Below are 18612 nucleotides of genomic sequence, written 5' to 3'. Positions count from 1 at the left end.
ACAAATAAATATGCTGGAAATGCTAAATATGTAAAAAGCAATCTTTGCATCTACTGAAAATCTTTCATCAGATGATTTCAAATTGAAGGTATCTTAGGAGAAAATCACTTTGAAAATACAAACATGTTTTTATATTTTGTACTTTTATTGAAAAGGTACATTTAAAAAAATACACAGACATTTTACCATTTACAGATTGCAGATACAGATGCTCAAAAAGAGTTCACTCTGGTTTGTTGTGTTATGATACTTCTTACCCCTGATATCACAAACATTCCAGTTTTGTTGATATCAGCTTAAAAGGGAGCATGGCAGCATGACCTGCAACATATTCAGTGAACAGAAAGACAAATTATTCAATTATAAATTTTTTATCTTCTGTACATTATTGCATTAGGGAGCCACAAGATTATGTAGCATCATTACAAATGAAAACAGGTTAAAAACGAAGAAGATAATTACGTAGAAATACATGGATTCATTGTCTTCTTGCAGAATGCACAGGAGGTGCAAAAATGTGCAATTTAGGAAGCTCTTTTCTGTTTGTATACATTTGCTTAGCAACTCAAACTGGTGAGGAAGCTACAAAATAAGTTAAACAAAAATAGCAAACAGGTAGTAATTATAGCTATGTTATATGGCTTTCTATTTCATTTAAATATCACCCAATAAAATGGAAAATGAAAAAAAATACATTACTTTATCTTTTGTTCTCTTAACGAGAAAATTCAAAGCTATTTTGCTTCCTAACATTTACACAGCAACTAAAAAGTGTTTAATTCAGACAAGAGATACAGATCTAGTACTACACCGGATACAACAGTACTGGGGTCTAAAACAGTACACAGTCCCTGTCAACGAGAGTACACCAGAAAGAAAACGTTGTGATCCATTGGTGGGACGGGGCCCACAAGTAAGCACTTGTGTTCATCTGTTTGTGTTCCACACTAGCATGTGCCCAATTTGATTCCAGAGTTATTTACAGACATGTGAGGAAGACCCTACTTTTCAAGTCTGTCAGGAAAATATTCCATATTGTTTCTAAGCCAGATTACACTCATGGAAAAATAGTCAGAGAATGATATATGTCTATGTTTTTGTTTTTTTTTCTGACCAATACAGTCGCATAAAACCAAATATCTCAGATACACAGATTGAATGGGGCAGGGCAGGGGGAGTTGATAGGGAGATAAAGCCTGTGCTGCGGGGATTCCTCAATGACAGGAGCGGGCCCTAAAAGCACGCTTGAATCTAGTGATGGGTTGTTCTTTGGAGTCGGGCTCACATCTTGTGGCTGGGTGAGGGCACTGCAACACAAAATGCTTGACTTGTTGAATCCTTTTGGCTTTTCTTCTCAACGTTCCTACTTACTGGCCTCAACCGACTCGGGGCTTGCAGACTTAGTAGGGAGCAAAGAGGATGGAGGCAGGCGTGGCACGGATGGGCCCATGGCCCGGCCTCAGGAGGGCGGGAGGTATGGCTGGCGCCTGGAAGAGCGAGGCGGAAGGCCGGGGTGGCAGTGACAGCGCGGAGGACACCGCAGCTGCCGCTGCCAGGGGCGAGGACAGGAAGGCTGGGGCCAAAGGCTTCATCATATCTTTCTGGAATGCAAGTTTTGCCTAAAGGAAGGAGAGAACCAGGAAGGGGGTGGGGGGATTGTTTTGAATAAGCAACACAGATATATTTTTATAAGTTAAGCATGGTCATTAAGAAGTCAAATTTAAAAAATCTTTACTTTTGCCCAGCCCACGTGGCTGAGTGGATGAGTGTGGACCTATGAACCAGGGGGTCACCATGCGATACCTTGTCAGGGCACATGTCCGGATTGTGTGCTCGAACCCCAGTGTGGGGGGGGGGGGGGGCGTGCAGGCAGCAGCTGATCAATGATTCTCACTCATCATTGATGTTTTTATATATATCTCTCTCTCCCTTCCTCTCTGAAATCAATAAAAATATATATTCTAAAAAATCTTAATTCTCAGAAGTCAAGAAATGACCATTTTCACAAAACTGGTTTCAAAGGCTCCATGGATACCTTTACTTGGATTTGTCTCCATTTCAGCTCTTTTTGGTGGTCTTTGCCCTCGGACACGAGGGCATAGGAAAGGCCCTCGGAACAGACAGATCCTGAAGTGGTTTCGTACAGCTGCTCAGAAAGAAAAGCAACCATCCCCAAGGGATCCTGCTTAGACAATGGAACTCAACTCAAAATTCTGACTTGTCATAATCCACAATGCAGCCTTGAAGAGGTGTTTTATTATTTAAAAATTTGTTAAAGAGTGTTCATGACCCTTTACCTCACTTCTCTTCCAAAAGCTGCACTGGGGTAGGTGACTGGTGTTCCGGACATTAGGGACCCATGAAGCGTCAGGAAAACAAAGTTAGTTTACACCCCTCTCTCTGGCCAGTTAAAAAGCATTCCTTGAAAAACTTCAGCTAACTCAAATTTCCTTCATTGGGAATCACGGTAAGTGGGCGAGCAGCTTTCTCTGGAAAGGAATCCCAGGGTGGAATCTTCCTGTGAAGTAAGACATTGATCCTTAATTTCTCTCTTTTGCCATCAGGAAGAGTTCTGAGGCTGGATTTGCTTAGTGCAGGTTACACTGCTCAGCATCAGAGGGAGTCTATAGAGCGGTTGGAAGGTAACCTGAGCAAGGCCTCCAGCTGGCCACTCCCAGCTTCACCCTCAGATGGAATGTCAGCCTGGGTCCCAGGGAAATTATGAAATCCAGTCGTCTGGGTATTTACATGGCACCTATCGCTGAAGTCCTTGGGTAGTTTATTTTTTAAAAATATATTTTTATTGATTTCAGAGAGGAAGGGAGAGGGAGAGAGAGATAGAAACATCAATGATGAGAATCATTGATCGGCTGCCTCCTGTATGCCCCCTACTGGGGATCGAGCCCACAACCTGGGCACGTGCCTAGACTGTCCGCAGGCCAATGCTCCATACACTGAGCCAAACCAGCCAGGGCTCATTGGGTAGTTTTGCAAAGAAACTGACAACAGCACATACTGAGAGCAGGTGAAACAGGCTGATTACCAACATGCCTACCAGACATGGAAAGAGGGCAGCACACACACCTACTTTACTTACCTGGGTCAGAGGGGTTGAGGGGGGGGTCAGAGGGAAAGAGGGAGAGGGAGAGGGAGAGGGAGAGGGAGAGGAGAGGGAGAGGGAGGGAGAGAGAGAGAGAGAGAGAGAGAGAGAGAGAGAGAGAGGAAGAGAGGAAGACAGAGAAGGGAGGAAGATGCTAGGATGCTAAATGGGTGAATTTTAGTTTTCTGAAAGCAATCCTTTTTTCCCAGGTTCAACAGTCATCACTTGTCCTTGTCCCTGAGCCTTTTCTTTTCTTTATATGCTTAAGAAGGTCATCTTTTCAAAAGGTCCTCCTAAAAGTGTGAGGTATTAGCTCTTGAAGAGGTTCAGCTTCTCTAAGGAAGCTTTCTTCAAGGTGTCCTATGGCAGGATCTAAGCAGTTCATTCTAAAATTTCTCTCTATGAGGGCTGTTTAAGTTCCAAACCTTTCAGGACTAATTAGTCCCTAGGCCCTCCTTACCCACAGAATCTGCCCAACCCAGCAAGGCTGCCCCACAAAACAGGTGAGCAGGCAAGGTGAACTTACTGCTAAGAGGCTTGGGCTCCGCTGGAGTTTGTTGTAGGGGCTGTATTTCGGCTTCAGTGGTTTCCCTGCAACTCGATCCTTATGCCTTCGGCTAGAAATGTGCTGAAAAAAGTTTGCTGCATTAGCTGAATCTAAATGTGAGTTTTATTTCATGTAAAATATATTTCCAGATAGAGGTAGCTGGTTTCACCATGATTTGAGGCTTTCATACCAGATGTAGCTGGACCCAGTTCTAGGTACAAATTCCAAGGTAGTGTGTGGATTAGGACTTGCTCCCCACTCCATTGTAATGCCTCTCTCCCTTTCCTCTTTCTCTATAGATCTTATTCAACTTTGCCTGGTGTGACCACTGTGACTGTGGAGTCTGTCCCCCTAACCAGATTTTGGGTCTTTGGATGATCAGCTGAATGGCCCAGTTGTCTTCCAGAAGTTCCTGCTTGACTGACTGCGAGCTCCAGACCTAGTCTGGAATCTGACATATAGTAACAATAGGTATGCAAATATTTGGTAGCGACTTTTTCTTCCACAAAGCACCTGTATTTTGCATATTGCATGCATCATATAAAGGTTAGTTAATATAACTGTGAGCACAGTGAGAACCATTATATAGATGAGGAGATATACAGTCAAGTGGTGACCCCAAACAACAGTGACTACTAATTCAGAATACATTACCTGTTTGAGTTGAATTTCTGAATTAACATGGACATCACAGATTTCACAATGAAATGTCTTATTCTGTAGTCCTGAACCCTTACTACCATTCTGCATCTTTAATCTTGATCCGGGTCTAGGATAGGACTTAATTGGACCAGCCCCATTACGAGCTTCAACCATGGTCTTGTGTTTAGATCCTAAATTAGAAAGAGACACATATTAAATAGAGATTTAAGAACTATATGAAGCTCTTTGTTCTCTTATTCTTGAGAGGTTATCTTCAGGTTGAATTTACCAATGCTTTTATTGTTTAATGACCATTTTAATTCTTATAAATTTAACATGTTTTCATTGTAAAAAACAGGAAAACAGAAATAAAGATTACTTATGTTTTCAAGACCCAGACATAATCAAAGTTATCATTTTAGTGCATTTCTTTTTAGTTTAGTTTATAGTATATAAAAAATAAATATAGCCAATAATGTTTTGAGAAATTTGCAAGGTGAAAGATAATTATTAAAACAACAATCGTAAGGTATAAAAATGTCAAATCTCTATATTGTATACCCTAAACTAATATAAGTAATATACTGTTGTATACCAACTATACTTAAACTTTAAAAATCAGCATAAAATATATTTTTTAAAAATTGGGATCAGACTAATTAAATATTCTGAAAATTTCACATATCAACTTATAAACATTTTCTTATAATTATATATTTTTTAAAACCACTTTTGTCTTTATTGATTTTAACTTTTTTAAAAAAATACGTTTTTATTGATTTTAGAGAGAGTTGTAGGAAGAGAGAGCGAGATAGAAACATCAATGAGAAACATTGATTGGCTGCCTCCTGCATGCTCCCTACTGGGGATTGAGCCTGAAACCCAGGCATGTATCCTGTCTGGTGCATAGGACTACCTCAATCCACTGAGCCACATGGACAGTCTATAATTACATTTTAATGACTGAATAATATAATCTGTCATGTTGAGTTACTATAATTATTCAATATTTCCTTACTGAGGGACTTTTAGGTTGTTCCTATTTTTTTTCTCTTGTAAATGTATTGCAGTGAATATTGTGCATAGATATATGTCTTCATCCTCGTCACTTCCTTGTAGTGAGTTTGGGGAGGTATTAGGTACATTTAGAAAATATAGAACAGAACAAGTTTTATCTCCAATCTGCTTTTGCCATGCTGATCAGGCTTTTCTCAAAATCATACATCTGAATCAAAAAAGTAGAGAAGACACGGAACAAACCTAATGTTTGAACACCCAATGTATTCTGAAGGGAAAAGTTGGATTTTGTTATGCACATTATTTAAATCCCAACAATAACCACTAACCTGTGTTGTGTGCCTCCAGCTGTGACAGGGAGTTCACAGCCACTTTGCATAGCGAACAATAAAGCAATTTTTTGGCTTTTTCTTCTTCTGACTCAGAGACAGTACCAGGAGCCCCATTGGTGCTCTTGGAGGGAGAAGTGTCTGCGCCCAGGGGCAGGGCTGTGGTGCCAGATTTGAGGAGAAAGGAGCCACCTTCAGAATTTGACGGCTGGCTGGAACTGCTGACTTTTAGCTTCCCTCTGTCTTCTAAGAGAGACACAGAGACATGGTATTAAAGCTTCATGTATCATATCAACACAGATAAATGGACATGCAGGAGTTAAAAATAAGAATTTGATTTCTATATTTGGTTTTACCCCAGCACAGAGTTTAGTCCATAAGTCTGATTAAAACAGAATCCCATGCCATCAGTTTCCATATCAGGTCACCCCAAGGTCATGATGACATAAGAAATGACTCATTCTCCCACTTGAAGCCCGTAACTTTCTACCTAATACCCTTGAATTGTAAATTTTGCTCCGGGATGTCTTTAATATATAGGGAAACCAGATACCCTCCAATATGATGACATTATGTGATAGTAACATGAAATAAGTCATTAGGCAACGGGAGTTTCATTCAACTACTTATGTTTTAATTAGGACATGAATATAAAGTTAAAATTCAATTTTTACACCAAGTTAAACATTTCAAGTTTGGCATGTGTGGCAGATAGGAGGAAAGAAACGTGGTTTATTTTGGTTATGATTAGTTAAGTTTTTGCTGCTCTTTGAATGGAAATGATTTATCTAAAATATAGGATGCAAAGATTCCATTATATGTATTAACTACTGCCACTCTAAGTTATAAATTTCTATTTTTGTATAATATTGTATAAATTTAATTATATTAATCACATATTTCTATACATTTCTGTATAATATTCTATTCTTATCAAAACCCATTTTATTATTCTTTTTCTGTAAACTGTTTTCTGCTTCCCTTAATTCTTTTTTAAAAAATTTAACCTTGTTTTTGAGAGTAGTACAGATGTCCCTTTTTTTCTCCATTGACCCCCTCCACTCCTTACCTGTCCCCCCTCCAGGCCTTCACCATACTATTGTCTGTGTCTATGGGTTATGCATATATGCATATAAATTCTTTGGTTAATCTCTCCCCACCCAGCACCTCATAATGACATTAACCATAAGCACAATATGAGGTTTAACCAAATAAGTTACAGACATCTGGCATTTTGATCATGCAGCTACTAAATGATTATAATCCTTAAGGCCCATATGCAGTCTGTATGAGGGGCCAGAGTGACTTTAACTCTTCAGGGTTCATTTGCTATTCAAGACGCTCTGTTCAGTGGCTCCTTTGGGAAAGAAAAGGGAACTTCTTAAGCAACAGCGAAATCCATCACAGGTTTAATCCTACTAGAGCTGGTGCTCTTAGAAAATGGCCACAGATATGCTAATAAACTCTCATTAAGAGAGAAAGGGAATTAAACCTGAAGATATATTTGTTCATTGCCCTAGCTAATTTGGAACTCTGTACCATGGGCCTGTGTACCATGGGACCTGTGTGATGACCAAGAGGCCAGGTGTGACCAAGGGAACAGCAACATGACAGTATGTCTGTTCTGCATACCAGGCAAACCAAAGCTTTCACACACATCAAAACCAAAAGGAGGTCACATCTCTACTTAATTGATTGAGGGATCAGCCGTTGACTCCCATCCCTTTTTTTGCCTTGGATCCGTCCAGGTCAAGACCAGATATAGCAGGGATTCTACAGATGAATTCCAAGTCTGGATGGTATTTAGAATAAGTGAATGCTCAGGTCCCTTTTTATCCTAGGATTCCACAATCTATATTCCTTTCCAGCAACTTTATTAAAACTTTAGGATGCCATGAAGTATGATGGAAAATATTTTAGATGTTCACTAAACTGACCTCAACAGTAGTAGAGAAGGAAATGAATCATCCTTCCTAAATGATAATAGTGAGTAAATTAGATTGAAGATTATTATATCAGGCCTGAAACTCTTTTATCTATAAGGACCCCTCAGACTAAAATTGCAATTTTATAGAACACACCAAGTGAAATTATTCAGTAATCTTAACATTTGCCCTTATGGCATTACTGTTTTTTTTTTTTATGACGGAAACCTAAGTTATTGCATAGCAAAATCTTTCCTTCAAACATTTCATAAAATATTTCATATAAATTTGACCTAAAGAATCTGACCTGTTTTAGTCACTTACTTATTCTCTCTCTTTTTCATATTACTATTTTAATGTCCCTTATATTGATTTCCTCCATATATTTCTACATTAACAAAGAATTTTACAATTTACAAAGTACTATCACTTACATTGTCTTCTTATCTCTCACAGCAAACTTGTGAAACAAGTAAGGCAGCAAATGATTATTCCTTTCTTAAAGATGAGAAAACTAGGGCTCATATAGATTAAATAATGTCCCACAGGTCAGTAGGTGGCATAAATGAGCATGATGCTTTCTCTAGCTATTCATGAGTGGCAGTGAATTAATCTTCCTGCACAAAGGGAGGAGTTCATATGGAACTAACATGATAAAAGACAGATAATAGCCACCCAGAAAGGTGAAAAAGCTGTTACTTTGTTTTAAAATTGTAGTTTAGTTTTAAAGCTTATTTTCCTCAAATGACAATATTTACCATATTCAACAATTATCCAATTCAGGTAACATTGAGAAGATGAACAAAATTACATCTTTTCTCAGTATCTCTATTTCTTTAAGAAAAATATAACATTTCCTTTTCATATATCTTTTTCAAAAGCGGCCATTTATTCATTAACAGAGGCATATTAACAATATGCTAGTTGCTGACAATGTGCTAGACTGAAGAAAATAGTAAGTAAAGCAGGTATAGACTTTAAGAAAGTAACAGTTTAGCACGGGAAATGAGACAGTCATTCAGAGATGTCTAATTTATGATGGAAACGAGTAAGAGGCATGGGAGCATAGAGCGGGGAAATGATTACTCCTAGCCTAGGCAAAAGGAGACATTTTTCATGAAGAAAGTGGCATTTTGGCTGGGTTTTGAAGGTCAGAGTTAGATAAGCATAGAATGGGATGAAAAGGAGTAGGAGGTGAATGGGTGGAACAAGTGGAAGCACCAGGGAATGCTTAGGTGTTAGAAAGTGGGGTCTGCCTGGTGAGTATCTGGTATCATCATAGATGATGACAACAATGCCTAACTTCATTATTCCTCATTTTAATTGCTTGATATTTTTATCAAATCCCATTATATTCTTTCTCTTTCCTTACTGGCATTTTAAAGCCTCCTTATTTTGTGTATTAGAAAATTTAATTAATGTACTGTTTACTTCTTCTTTTTAAATAAGAGGCATGTCATCGCCAACTTCTGGTTAATATGAATTCCACTTTCAAGTATTCCCTCACATAAAGCAGGGCTCTGACTGTCTTAATTATTTCCTGATTACTCAAACACCTTTTCAAAGGTTTTATCCTCCAGGATTTTGAAGCAAAATTTGCTCAGCTACATCAGAATTGCCCTTTGTAACAGATATCCATAATTTATGCAGCCAAGTGAATTTATTTGTTCAAAGTAGCCTCCTTGGGAGATTCCACCTTAACTTACTTATTTTCCAAACCTCTCAACATTTTGAAAACCTCTTTTTGGGAGCTGTTTTCATATCCAGTTGATAAACCATGTGAAGGAAATCAGCTTTCAATATTTTTCACTCCAGAAACTTTACTCAAATTAACCCACCTATTCGATAAAACTGAGCACTATATGACTGAAATACAGCCTCAGAGAAAATGAAACATCCTAACAGAATATCCTCACACAGAAATGAAAAGAACATGCCAAATATTACATATTGGGCCAATCTGATGCCGGTGCGCCCTTCACGTACAATGCCACGTCATCATACCTAAAGCCAAATTCCAGTAACTCGGTGTCTTCAAGCACAGTTGATCACTGGGAAGCTTGCTAATTCCTAATGAACTACATTTCTATCTAATTTTTACATCTTGGCTTTTAGACTAATCCTGGAAGCAGTGAACGTTGTATATAAATTAAAGTGACTCTTCACTGAGTCAGAATCTGTATGTCCTTACCTTAAAAAAGCAAAGAAACTTATGCATTTTAAATAATTTAAGCCAGGTCACTAATTTCTTAAGTTCAAAACAGTCCAGGGCTGCAATTTTCTGCCAGGCTACAATCCTGACTTAGGATATGCCTGCTCTCTCCATTTGAAAGCCCATGTCAATGGGGTCCTGGCCATTGGACTACACCCTGCAGTGACTTTGTGGCCCAACAATATGACTGTCATTGTCTTCCTTGTCTGAGGTCTGCATGACAACTGCCCCACTGTCCCCTGTGCCACTTTGTTGGGGAGCAGAAGTTGTCAGTGTCACACTCAGATAAAACAGTGGCACCTCCAGATATTTCCATGTTGAAAGCGGGCACTGATAGTAATGAACTTGTCACTTTTAGTTCTTTTTTTTTGTGTGGAACTTTTCTGAGAGTTTATTTGAGCCAAACAGAGGATATGCCTGCACTTGTCACTTTTCTAAGGGAGCACAAAAGAGGGCTTGTTTGCTAGTGTTTGACTCTAATGAACAGCTTTCTCCTATTTTGTGTAGTTTTCCAGCCATTTGACTTGTACAATAGAAAAGTCACATTTCAACTTCTTCAGGGTGAAAAATTGCCCCCTTTCCGATTTGTCACTAAGAGATGTGAAACAGTTATTTCTGAGGCAGCTTTATTATGGAAAATAGAATAACTAACTCATGCCACTCAAATCAAGTCCCTCAGGGAGTAGGTCCAGTAACGATTCAAAAGCCAGGAATAAGATTAAAAATGAATTTTCTAGGTCGAATGAGGAGCAGGTTCTTTTTCTTCTAACTGAATGGCCCTTTACAAAGGAAACATAGGTTCTCAAGGTACAAGGAAAATGTTTGAATTCTGCTCCTCCCACCTCCTTCATCCCTAGATGAAGAGTTTAGGGTTCAGCTTTGAAACTCCAGGTTTGGGGAAATGCACACTGACAATGGGAACGTCAGTCTGAGAGATGATGAGGAAACTGAGTTTTTCTTCATCTAAAAAGTGTATCTTTGTTTAATACAGAAAATATAAAAAATTTACAGTCAGCAAACAAGCTCATTGCTTCAGGCTGTTTGAGGGAGATAGGGGTCAGCCCTCACTCCTTCTGGACCTAAATGGGTACTGCCTGCCCTAAGGGGCTGTGCAGACATTCAGGGGCTGGACTGCCCAGGCATCAGAAAACTACCAATCCTTTAAAATTAGATATTGCTAAAAGCTAATCATATTTTTACATTTTAAATCTAGAATTTGTGCCTAGACTCAGTCTGCTGACTTATTACCAAGTTGTCAAAGCCAGCTGCATATTGAAGACCTACAGGATGCAGGAGAAAGTTTGCTGGCCATAGAAAGTGATATTAATTTAATAGGCCTACATCCCCAAAGGGGTTTGTCCGGGGTTTCTCATCATGCTAAGTCCCTTAGGAATTTTCCAACATAGGGACTTATAACCGTGACCATAAGAGAATTGAGCAAGGAAGATATAGGAGGTTGCAATACAGATTGTGAACCTCCCAACTATAATACAAAGTAAAAGACTAAGAAGCTGTTTCCCATTTATCTGTGGCCCAAGATACATAAACCTCATCAAGTCATCAGAAGAAGTTATCTTGCAAATACCATGTGGAGAATAAGGGAGAAAAATGACAACCATAATCCTATCACACTGAGCAGAAGTTTTTAACCTGGGTCTGTGGACTCCTATGGGGCCAATGAGTTCACAGGATCCATGAACTTGAATGACAAATATATCTTTATGTTCACTTATCCTAACTGAAATGTAGCATTTCTTTCAATTATAAGTGAAGACAACACATTATAGCAGCTGTAGCAGTACCTATAACTTTGTCACCAAGAGAAATCAGATATTTTCATTGGATATTATAATGGTCATAGGAAGCTTGAAATACCATTTATGCTAATCAGCCCTTCAAAATTATGATAGATATTAGACCTATTGCTGTATCTTAATGAATACATTGTATTAATTACTGTGTCACTATATCCTAACAAGAAATTGAAAACTATATTTCAATGTAATTGTTTTTCTCTGTAAAACTACAAGTTTTCTTTTATGGATTTAGAAACATTTATTCTGGGACTAGGCTTCATTGGTTGGCCATAAAAGAGGTTAAGAACCTCCATATTTACTATCATTTCATTCTGCCTTCATTTCTGTCCTTAGCCACCATTTTAATCACATTCTACATATCCTAATTACCCTTCCATATCCCCAAGTTATTTAAAAGGGATAGTCTTTCACATGTCAACTCCTGTGGAGTACTGGTCCCTCTGATGAGAGGATTTTCACTCTCTTCACCTCCATCCCCAAGCCAGGGTCCCTGTTTGCGTAGCTAACTTCTCACCCACCAGGCATAGATGCTTACTTCCTCTGCTTAGGCCTTCCCTTCCTTCCCAAACAAGGTCAGCATCCCTTTCTTTTCACCATCAAGCTTGTCATCACCTGTTCAGTTTCTACCCTTCTAGACATGCTTTCATGTGGGCAAGGCCCAAGTCTGCCTGACTCACTGTCATATACCCAGTCCTAGCGTGATGCTGGATATTCCATGGGGGCTCATTAAATATATGCAAATACACTATGCACATGAGTAAACAATTTTAAACTTTCAATTTGGTATAATTTGCATTTTTCATGTTGTTATTTTATTTACTTTAAAGCTGCATAATATTATACTGGATACAAGAACTTTAAATAATTTTTCTCATACTGATCATCTTATTGACAGTTTTCATTAACACAAATAATGCTACAATGGACATCTTCATTCATAACGTTTTTGTTGTTTTGTTTTGCGTTAGGATTATTTCCTTGGTATTAATTAATTGGTCAAATGGAATAAACATTTTTTGGGGTTTCTTGATTTATCCTATGACACTGCTTTCCAAAAGGGTTTTCTCAGTTTGGAATTTTTAAATATGAACAGAACATCTACTCAAGATTTTTCAAAGTACTTTAAAAAACTTTTGCTAGATGTGAATCATTATGTCTTATGGATGAGTCAAAGGATTGGGTAAAATTTTGGTTGAAAAGAATGAAATAAGTAACTTTTCCTAAACTCAAAATGTGGTACACTAATTTTCACATTGAGTAAAAACAATTGTTAATAGAGAAGTAAGAATTAAGATATTGTGCTAGGAAAGACAAATTATTATTTTTAAATTGATTTCAGAGATAGGAAAGGAGAGGGAGAGGGAGATAGAAACATCAATGATGAAAGAAAATTATTGATCGTCTGCCTCCTACATGCCCCCTACTAAGGATCAAGCCTGCAACACAGGCATGTGCCCTGAACTGGAATATAACTGTGACCTCCTGGTTCATGGGTCAATGCTCAACCACTAAGCTACAATGGTCAAGCAGAAGACAAATTATTTTAACTTAGATATGAATTTTGCTAGTTAAATGGGCAAAAATCATCATAAGACTCTGACAGAAGTTCAAATATTGGGGATCCAGGGACAAAATAATCTCTATTGTGACAAGAATTTCTAGTACTATGTCATTTCATATTTGAAAGAAATTAAAGCACATATTTTTTAGAGGTGAAATAATTAACAGTGTACAAAAAGAATTGTACACTAAGAAAAATTTTTGCAAGAAGCTAGGAATACAATGTATGGAATGACTAGTTTCTCCTATTTTTCTGACATAAATGCTAGCAGGAACTTGTCAGGCAGGGGTGTGTTTCTCATTCTGATTACAACCTCTCCCCTTCTCCCGCTCCTTTGATCTCAGTAGCCAACCCTGGCTTCAGGAGGGCTACTTCTCTATATGAAGGACCCAATTTTCTCCTTCAACAAATGGGGATGTGCTAAATTGTCCCTTCTGTAGCTATATATAGAGCAGATCAACCTATGAGATGGGTCATCTGTCTTATTGAATACGAAGAAAAAGAGCTAACCCATGACTTTTTGCCCTGTCCATGTAGAGGGGGGACACCAGAACTTCCCCCATTCAATTCCACTTAATGATATTCATTTAATATATGCTAACCATATATTAAACTGCTGTGTATAGGATGAAGTACCAGGAGCTGCAGGGGACATACTGGATGAGATGTATTAAGAATGAGTAAAAAGACATTTCGTCCATTATACAGAAATGTGAGAAAGACCAAGAAGGTCCTTCTACATCTTTAAACGTTCCACTGGGAAAAGTCAGGCTCATCGAGCCTTAATGTCCTGGAATGAAAACACAAGTGCAGTAATTACTATGAGACAATAAAGGAAGCACATAAAGAAGAGTGTAACTGCAGATCACTGTTGCATGGCAGGATGGCATGAAATGATCCTAGAGTCAAGATAAGGACAGGGTCTGGGAATTTCTTTGAACAAATGGTTGCTTTTTATGGCTCCCATTTATTGAGTGTCTGTTAAGTGATAGGCATGGATCCAGGCACATTTATTAGTTCATTAATCCTGACAGAAAACTGGGGAGTTAAGTATTAGTCCTCCCATTTTATAGATGGGGAAATAGAAGGTCAGTGAACATGACTTGGTCAAGGTTATATGGTCAGTGAGAGGTAGAGCTAATCTGACCCCAAGCTCATGTTCTTTTTACTATGCTATACATGCAAAGTAGGTAAATAACACTCAAGAATTATACCTTGGTTAATTAATATATCCCTATTCAAACTACTCAAAACTTAAAAACAACAACAACAAATAAAAACCAGTTGTAAAATAGGATATATGGAAAGGGGATAACACTTTCTGAGTTTTGAGACTTCTAGCAGTATTACCTAGCGAAAAATAATCCCAAACAGCCTTCAAAAAGCATTTGCAGTACAGTCCACGAACCTTCATCCAAAGGTAACGTATCATGGTAGTGAATTTGAAGGACTGCCCCAGGGAGACTCTGGTCTTGAAACTACTTTCTATCTGAATGACTCTGAGCCACTATTTTCCCTCTCTACGGTTCAGTTTCTAGCATTCACCCGAGGATTGTTATGATCATTAAATAAGATAGTATATATAAAATATTTAGCACATTAGTATCAGGCACGTAATGATCATTCAGTTACACATTAATTATTACTAGTACTGCTGTTAAGATTATATTTTGCATATAAGCCTAATAAGCTTGGATCTGTTTTTCTAGAATATGCTCTATTAGGTGCAGCATAATGGAAGATGATAGCTGATCACCTCTCACTGATTGCAGCCAAAAGAGACAGCTGAAATAAGATACCACAGGACGACAAAAAAAAAAAAAATCCAAGAAACTAATTACATCAATCATAGGAATATTTATTAGGTTTTACATTTGCAAAGCTCTCTCACGATTATTTCATTTGCTCCATCCAACACTGCTGTGATGTTGCGAGGACATTACTTGTACTTTGCAGATGAAAAAAGAGAGGCTCAAGAGTTCAACGCCTTCTCTGGAGTCAAAAGAGCAAAGAGTACCACAGTCTACAGGTGTGTTTGCTGTCCAATACCATAGCCAGGAGTGGCTACTTAAAATTAAATATTCAGCTTTTCAGTAGCACAAGCCACACTTCCTGCGCTGAATAGCTATGTGTGGCTAATGGCACTCATGTTGGAAAACACACCATTTTTACCACCTCAGGATGTTTAATTGGATAGTGCTGTCTATAGAAATGGGAGCACTAAACCAGTACTGCATAATACTATGCCCAATGTCTATAACTGTGAACCTGATTTTCAGAGACAGAAGTCAGGAAAGATGAAAATACTATAGAAATGTTTCTATAAAAACACTTTAAGCTTTATACTATAAAGCTAAATTTGTACGACACTAGACTCTAAGCATAATCAGAATCTGGCTCAGAATCCTCTAAAGTGCCTAGTACCAGTGCCCTTGCACACAGAATCTACAAATACTGATTGAGTAGTTAGTTCTATTTGATTACCCACCATTTCAGAAAAATATGTCATTTTAAGAGAATTCTTCCTGAAGCAAAAATGTGAAATGTCATAAAAATGTAAGTAATGACCTTTGTTAAGATTTCAAGGTCACCGATGGTTGTGCATTTACGAAATCATTCAATGTGCATACAAAATCCTTTTATATATTCCAATATAATTTACATGCAGACAAGTTTTTTCATGGTGATATAACCCTCAAGGAGATATCCAAGATTTTGTTTTTTTAGAATGTTTTATAACATATCCCTAGTACATCATAAGTTAATAGATCCTCAGTAAATCATAAGTCAGTCTTAACTTTTGGTTTACTTTATTAGAGCAACGGTGGGCACTTCTCTCAGAAGTGGAGAACCTAACAATACTAGTAAATGCTCAATATTATTTGGAAGAAAAGAAAAAGAAAATGCTCAAAAGTTTCAGAAGTTAGTTTTCTCTTAACTACCTAAGCGTCTTTAGCCTTGCCTGGCAGGTTGCTGTGTCAAAGTCAAGGTGCACAGGCAAAGACGGAGGCAGCTTCATTTTTCAAATTGACTTTGAAAGTCTTAATGATATATGTACATTTCATGAAAATATGAGCCCTAGTATAATGGTCTGTTCTCCTTAGACAGATGGGACTCAATTTATGTTCTACATGATTGTACCCCAGAATTTCATACTTAAGATGTTTGTCATAAATATAGTTAATCTATTATTTTATGAGGGACACTAAATCTCAGCCTCCTGGATTTGGATAGATGTATGCCAAATTTATGATGGTGCTCATCTATAAATGACAGACGCTGCCAAAGCAGAAAACTATCATTTTTTTTCCTACTCAACACCACAAGGTCCTGTTGCTGGAGACAGACAGGGGGGAAGAGGCAGTTACGGAGACCTTGCTAGCTAATCGATGGAGTCCTGCGGCAGTCAGCGGAAATGAGAAGTTGTCATTTGGAAAACCTGGCCCCATTTGTAACAACACATAAAAACTGTGGAACACACAGGGGAACCCATAAAAATGATGAGGCGAGGGTCTGTATTTGTATCCTTGGCAGAAAAACTCTTGGACAAAATTGAAAATGCTCTTTCATAAGGCAACAGGGTGGTCATAAAAAGCTGAACTGCAGCCTTTGCAGGCAAATCACATGGATATATTGGTTGATAACTGTTCTGGGTTCACACCCAAGAGATTGCACCATGCAGAAGGACAACATACTGAAAACTGAAAGGAGCTGTTTTGAGATATCCTATCTTCTTTCCTTCCTTCTTATGTCTTTTCTGACATTGTCATCTCATAGTCTGCATGGTATGGTCATGGGTATGGAATAAATAAAATAATCTCCATGTCCTCAGTGGAAATATTTTAGATGGAATGATTCCAAATGTGACTGAAAATTTGGATAGTGTTCAGAACAACTCAACTGGACACCCTAGGAGGCAGTTCAAGGCTCCTGCCATACTGGCGATGCCCTTCCCAATGTTGATCTCTATCTCAGTCAGTATATTTGGCTTAGACACATAAAGTCTACAATTGTCAAGCTGGAGCTTTGAGAACATTTGTCATTTACCTGAAATTAGTGTTTTCATTCAAAGATGTCCTTGAAAAGATCTGTAAGTTCTAAAGCTTTGCTCTATTATGGTTAAATGCTACAAACAACATACTGCATAGGAATGGAAGATTATCAATAAAACAATGCCTTAACAGCCCTTTCAATACCATAGCTCCTACTAAAAAATATCAACAGTCAGCAAGCAATTTAAAAGTAACATATGGTCCTACCCACTAATTCTTTAAAAAGTGTTTTAGTGATCTGACTTTGCCCATTGGGATACTTGTATTTTCTCCCCCAAGTAAGAGAGAGAAATTTAGAAGTAATGGGAATAACAGAATATGCAAGGGGCAAGGAGCCCCTAGTTCCTGCTCTAACACCTGGGATATAAGTTGTGGACCTCACACAGGCCATTTAACCCTTCCAAGACCCCAGGTTCTTCATTGTTACCTTGGTAGCAGCTCAAGGTGGTAACTATTATTTTTCTTTGTAGTCCAAATATCCAACACAATAAAAAACACACATGCTAGGTTAGAAATTCTTTTAGGGCAAGAAAATTTCTTTCTGTTCACTGTTGCATCCCAGCTCCTGGCAAAATATACAGATGTACTATACTCCATAGTACAGTAATATATATTTGTTGAGTGAGTAAATGGATATGAAGTTTGTTGTATGAATCAATGAAAGATGAATACTAATTTCAGCCCTACCAATTACAGGGTTGTTGAGAGGGTCATATGAAAACTTATATGTGACTGAATCTTAAACTGAATAAATTTAAGGTGTTCCTATTGTTATATTTCAAGCATAACATGCTGGTTCCATCATCTTTGCTCTTAATTGCATTTATAAAAATATCTGTAGCATTTTAAGTCATCCCATTGGCATTCATCTATTTAGACAGCAACCGATGAAAGGCTGTTTAGCTCTAAATAGCTTTACATACTTTGGAGAACTAGAAATGTGTTTTCTCAATCTTGTTATCTAATTGATATCTATTGCTAAAGATTAGACATATGGACCATTAGGTTCACTATCAAAATATTTTATCATTAGGTTGATTATCACAATATTTTATTATTTTCAAGAAATAAGGTTTTTCAAAGGCTCTTTTTTTGAATCTGCTATGAGTGGTTAAATGCTGTCACAAAAGAACATTCAGTTTGATGTATGGGGCATATTAGCACAGGGAGGTGTATTGTCATATGGCATTATGGCACTTGAACTCCAGGGAGAAATTTGGGTAAAGTGTCTGGCCAATATGTTCTCACCATCTTCCTAAAGCTGCCTAATGCTTGCTGTGTTTTGACCCCAATTCTCCCAAAGCACATTTCTCCTCCTTCCTACTATGGTTTGAACTCCCATTAATGTGTCATTAAAAGTTGGGATAGATCCTAGGAGACCATAAAAGACATTTCTTTGGATTTTACATT

At 37.9% G+C, this 18612-nt stretch overlaps 1 protein-coding gene across 8 annotated transcripts in view; it reads right to left on the bottom strand.

The window, feature by feature from the left end:
* Positions 1 to 1094: 1094 nt before the first annotated feature.
* Positions 1095 to 18612, bottom strand: part of ZNF385B (zinc finger protein 385B) — a 346769-nt gene continuing 329251 nt past the window's right edge. For all 8 annotated transcript variants that reach the window (XM_070422651.1, XM_070422656.1, XM_070422649.1 and 5 more), the window contains 4 exons: positions 5636 to 5881; positions 4302 to 4480; positions 3627 to 3728; positions 1095 to 1619 (listed from right to left, as the gene is read on the bottom strand). In XM_070422651.1, coding sequence (XP_070278752.1) covers positions 1401 to 1619; positions 3627 to 3728; positions 4302 to 4480; positions 5636 to 5881 — 746 coding nt within the window. In that variant the 3' untranslated portion in view covers positions 1095 to 1400. The remainder of the gene's footprint in view (positions 1620 to 3626; positions 3729 to 4301; positions 4481 to 5635; positions 5882 to 18612) is intronic.

The sequence above is a fragment of the Myotis yumanensis genome, unplaced genomic scaffold (assembly GCF_028538775.1).
Source record: "Myotis yumanensis isolate MYYU_CA2020_CCGP unplaced genomic scaffold, mMyoYum1.0.hap1 SCAF_8, whole genome shotgun sequence".
Taxonomy (NCBI): Eukaryota; Metazoa; Chordata; class Mammalia; order Chiroptera; family Vespertilionidae; genus Myotis; species Myotis yumanensis.
Note: the sequence above shows the minus strand (reverse complement) of the source record. Positions and strands in the feature narration are given on the sequence as shown.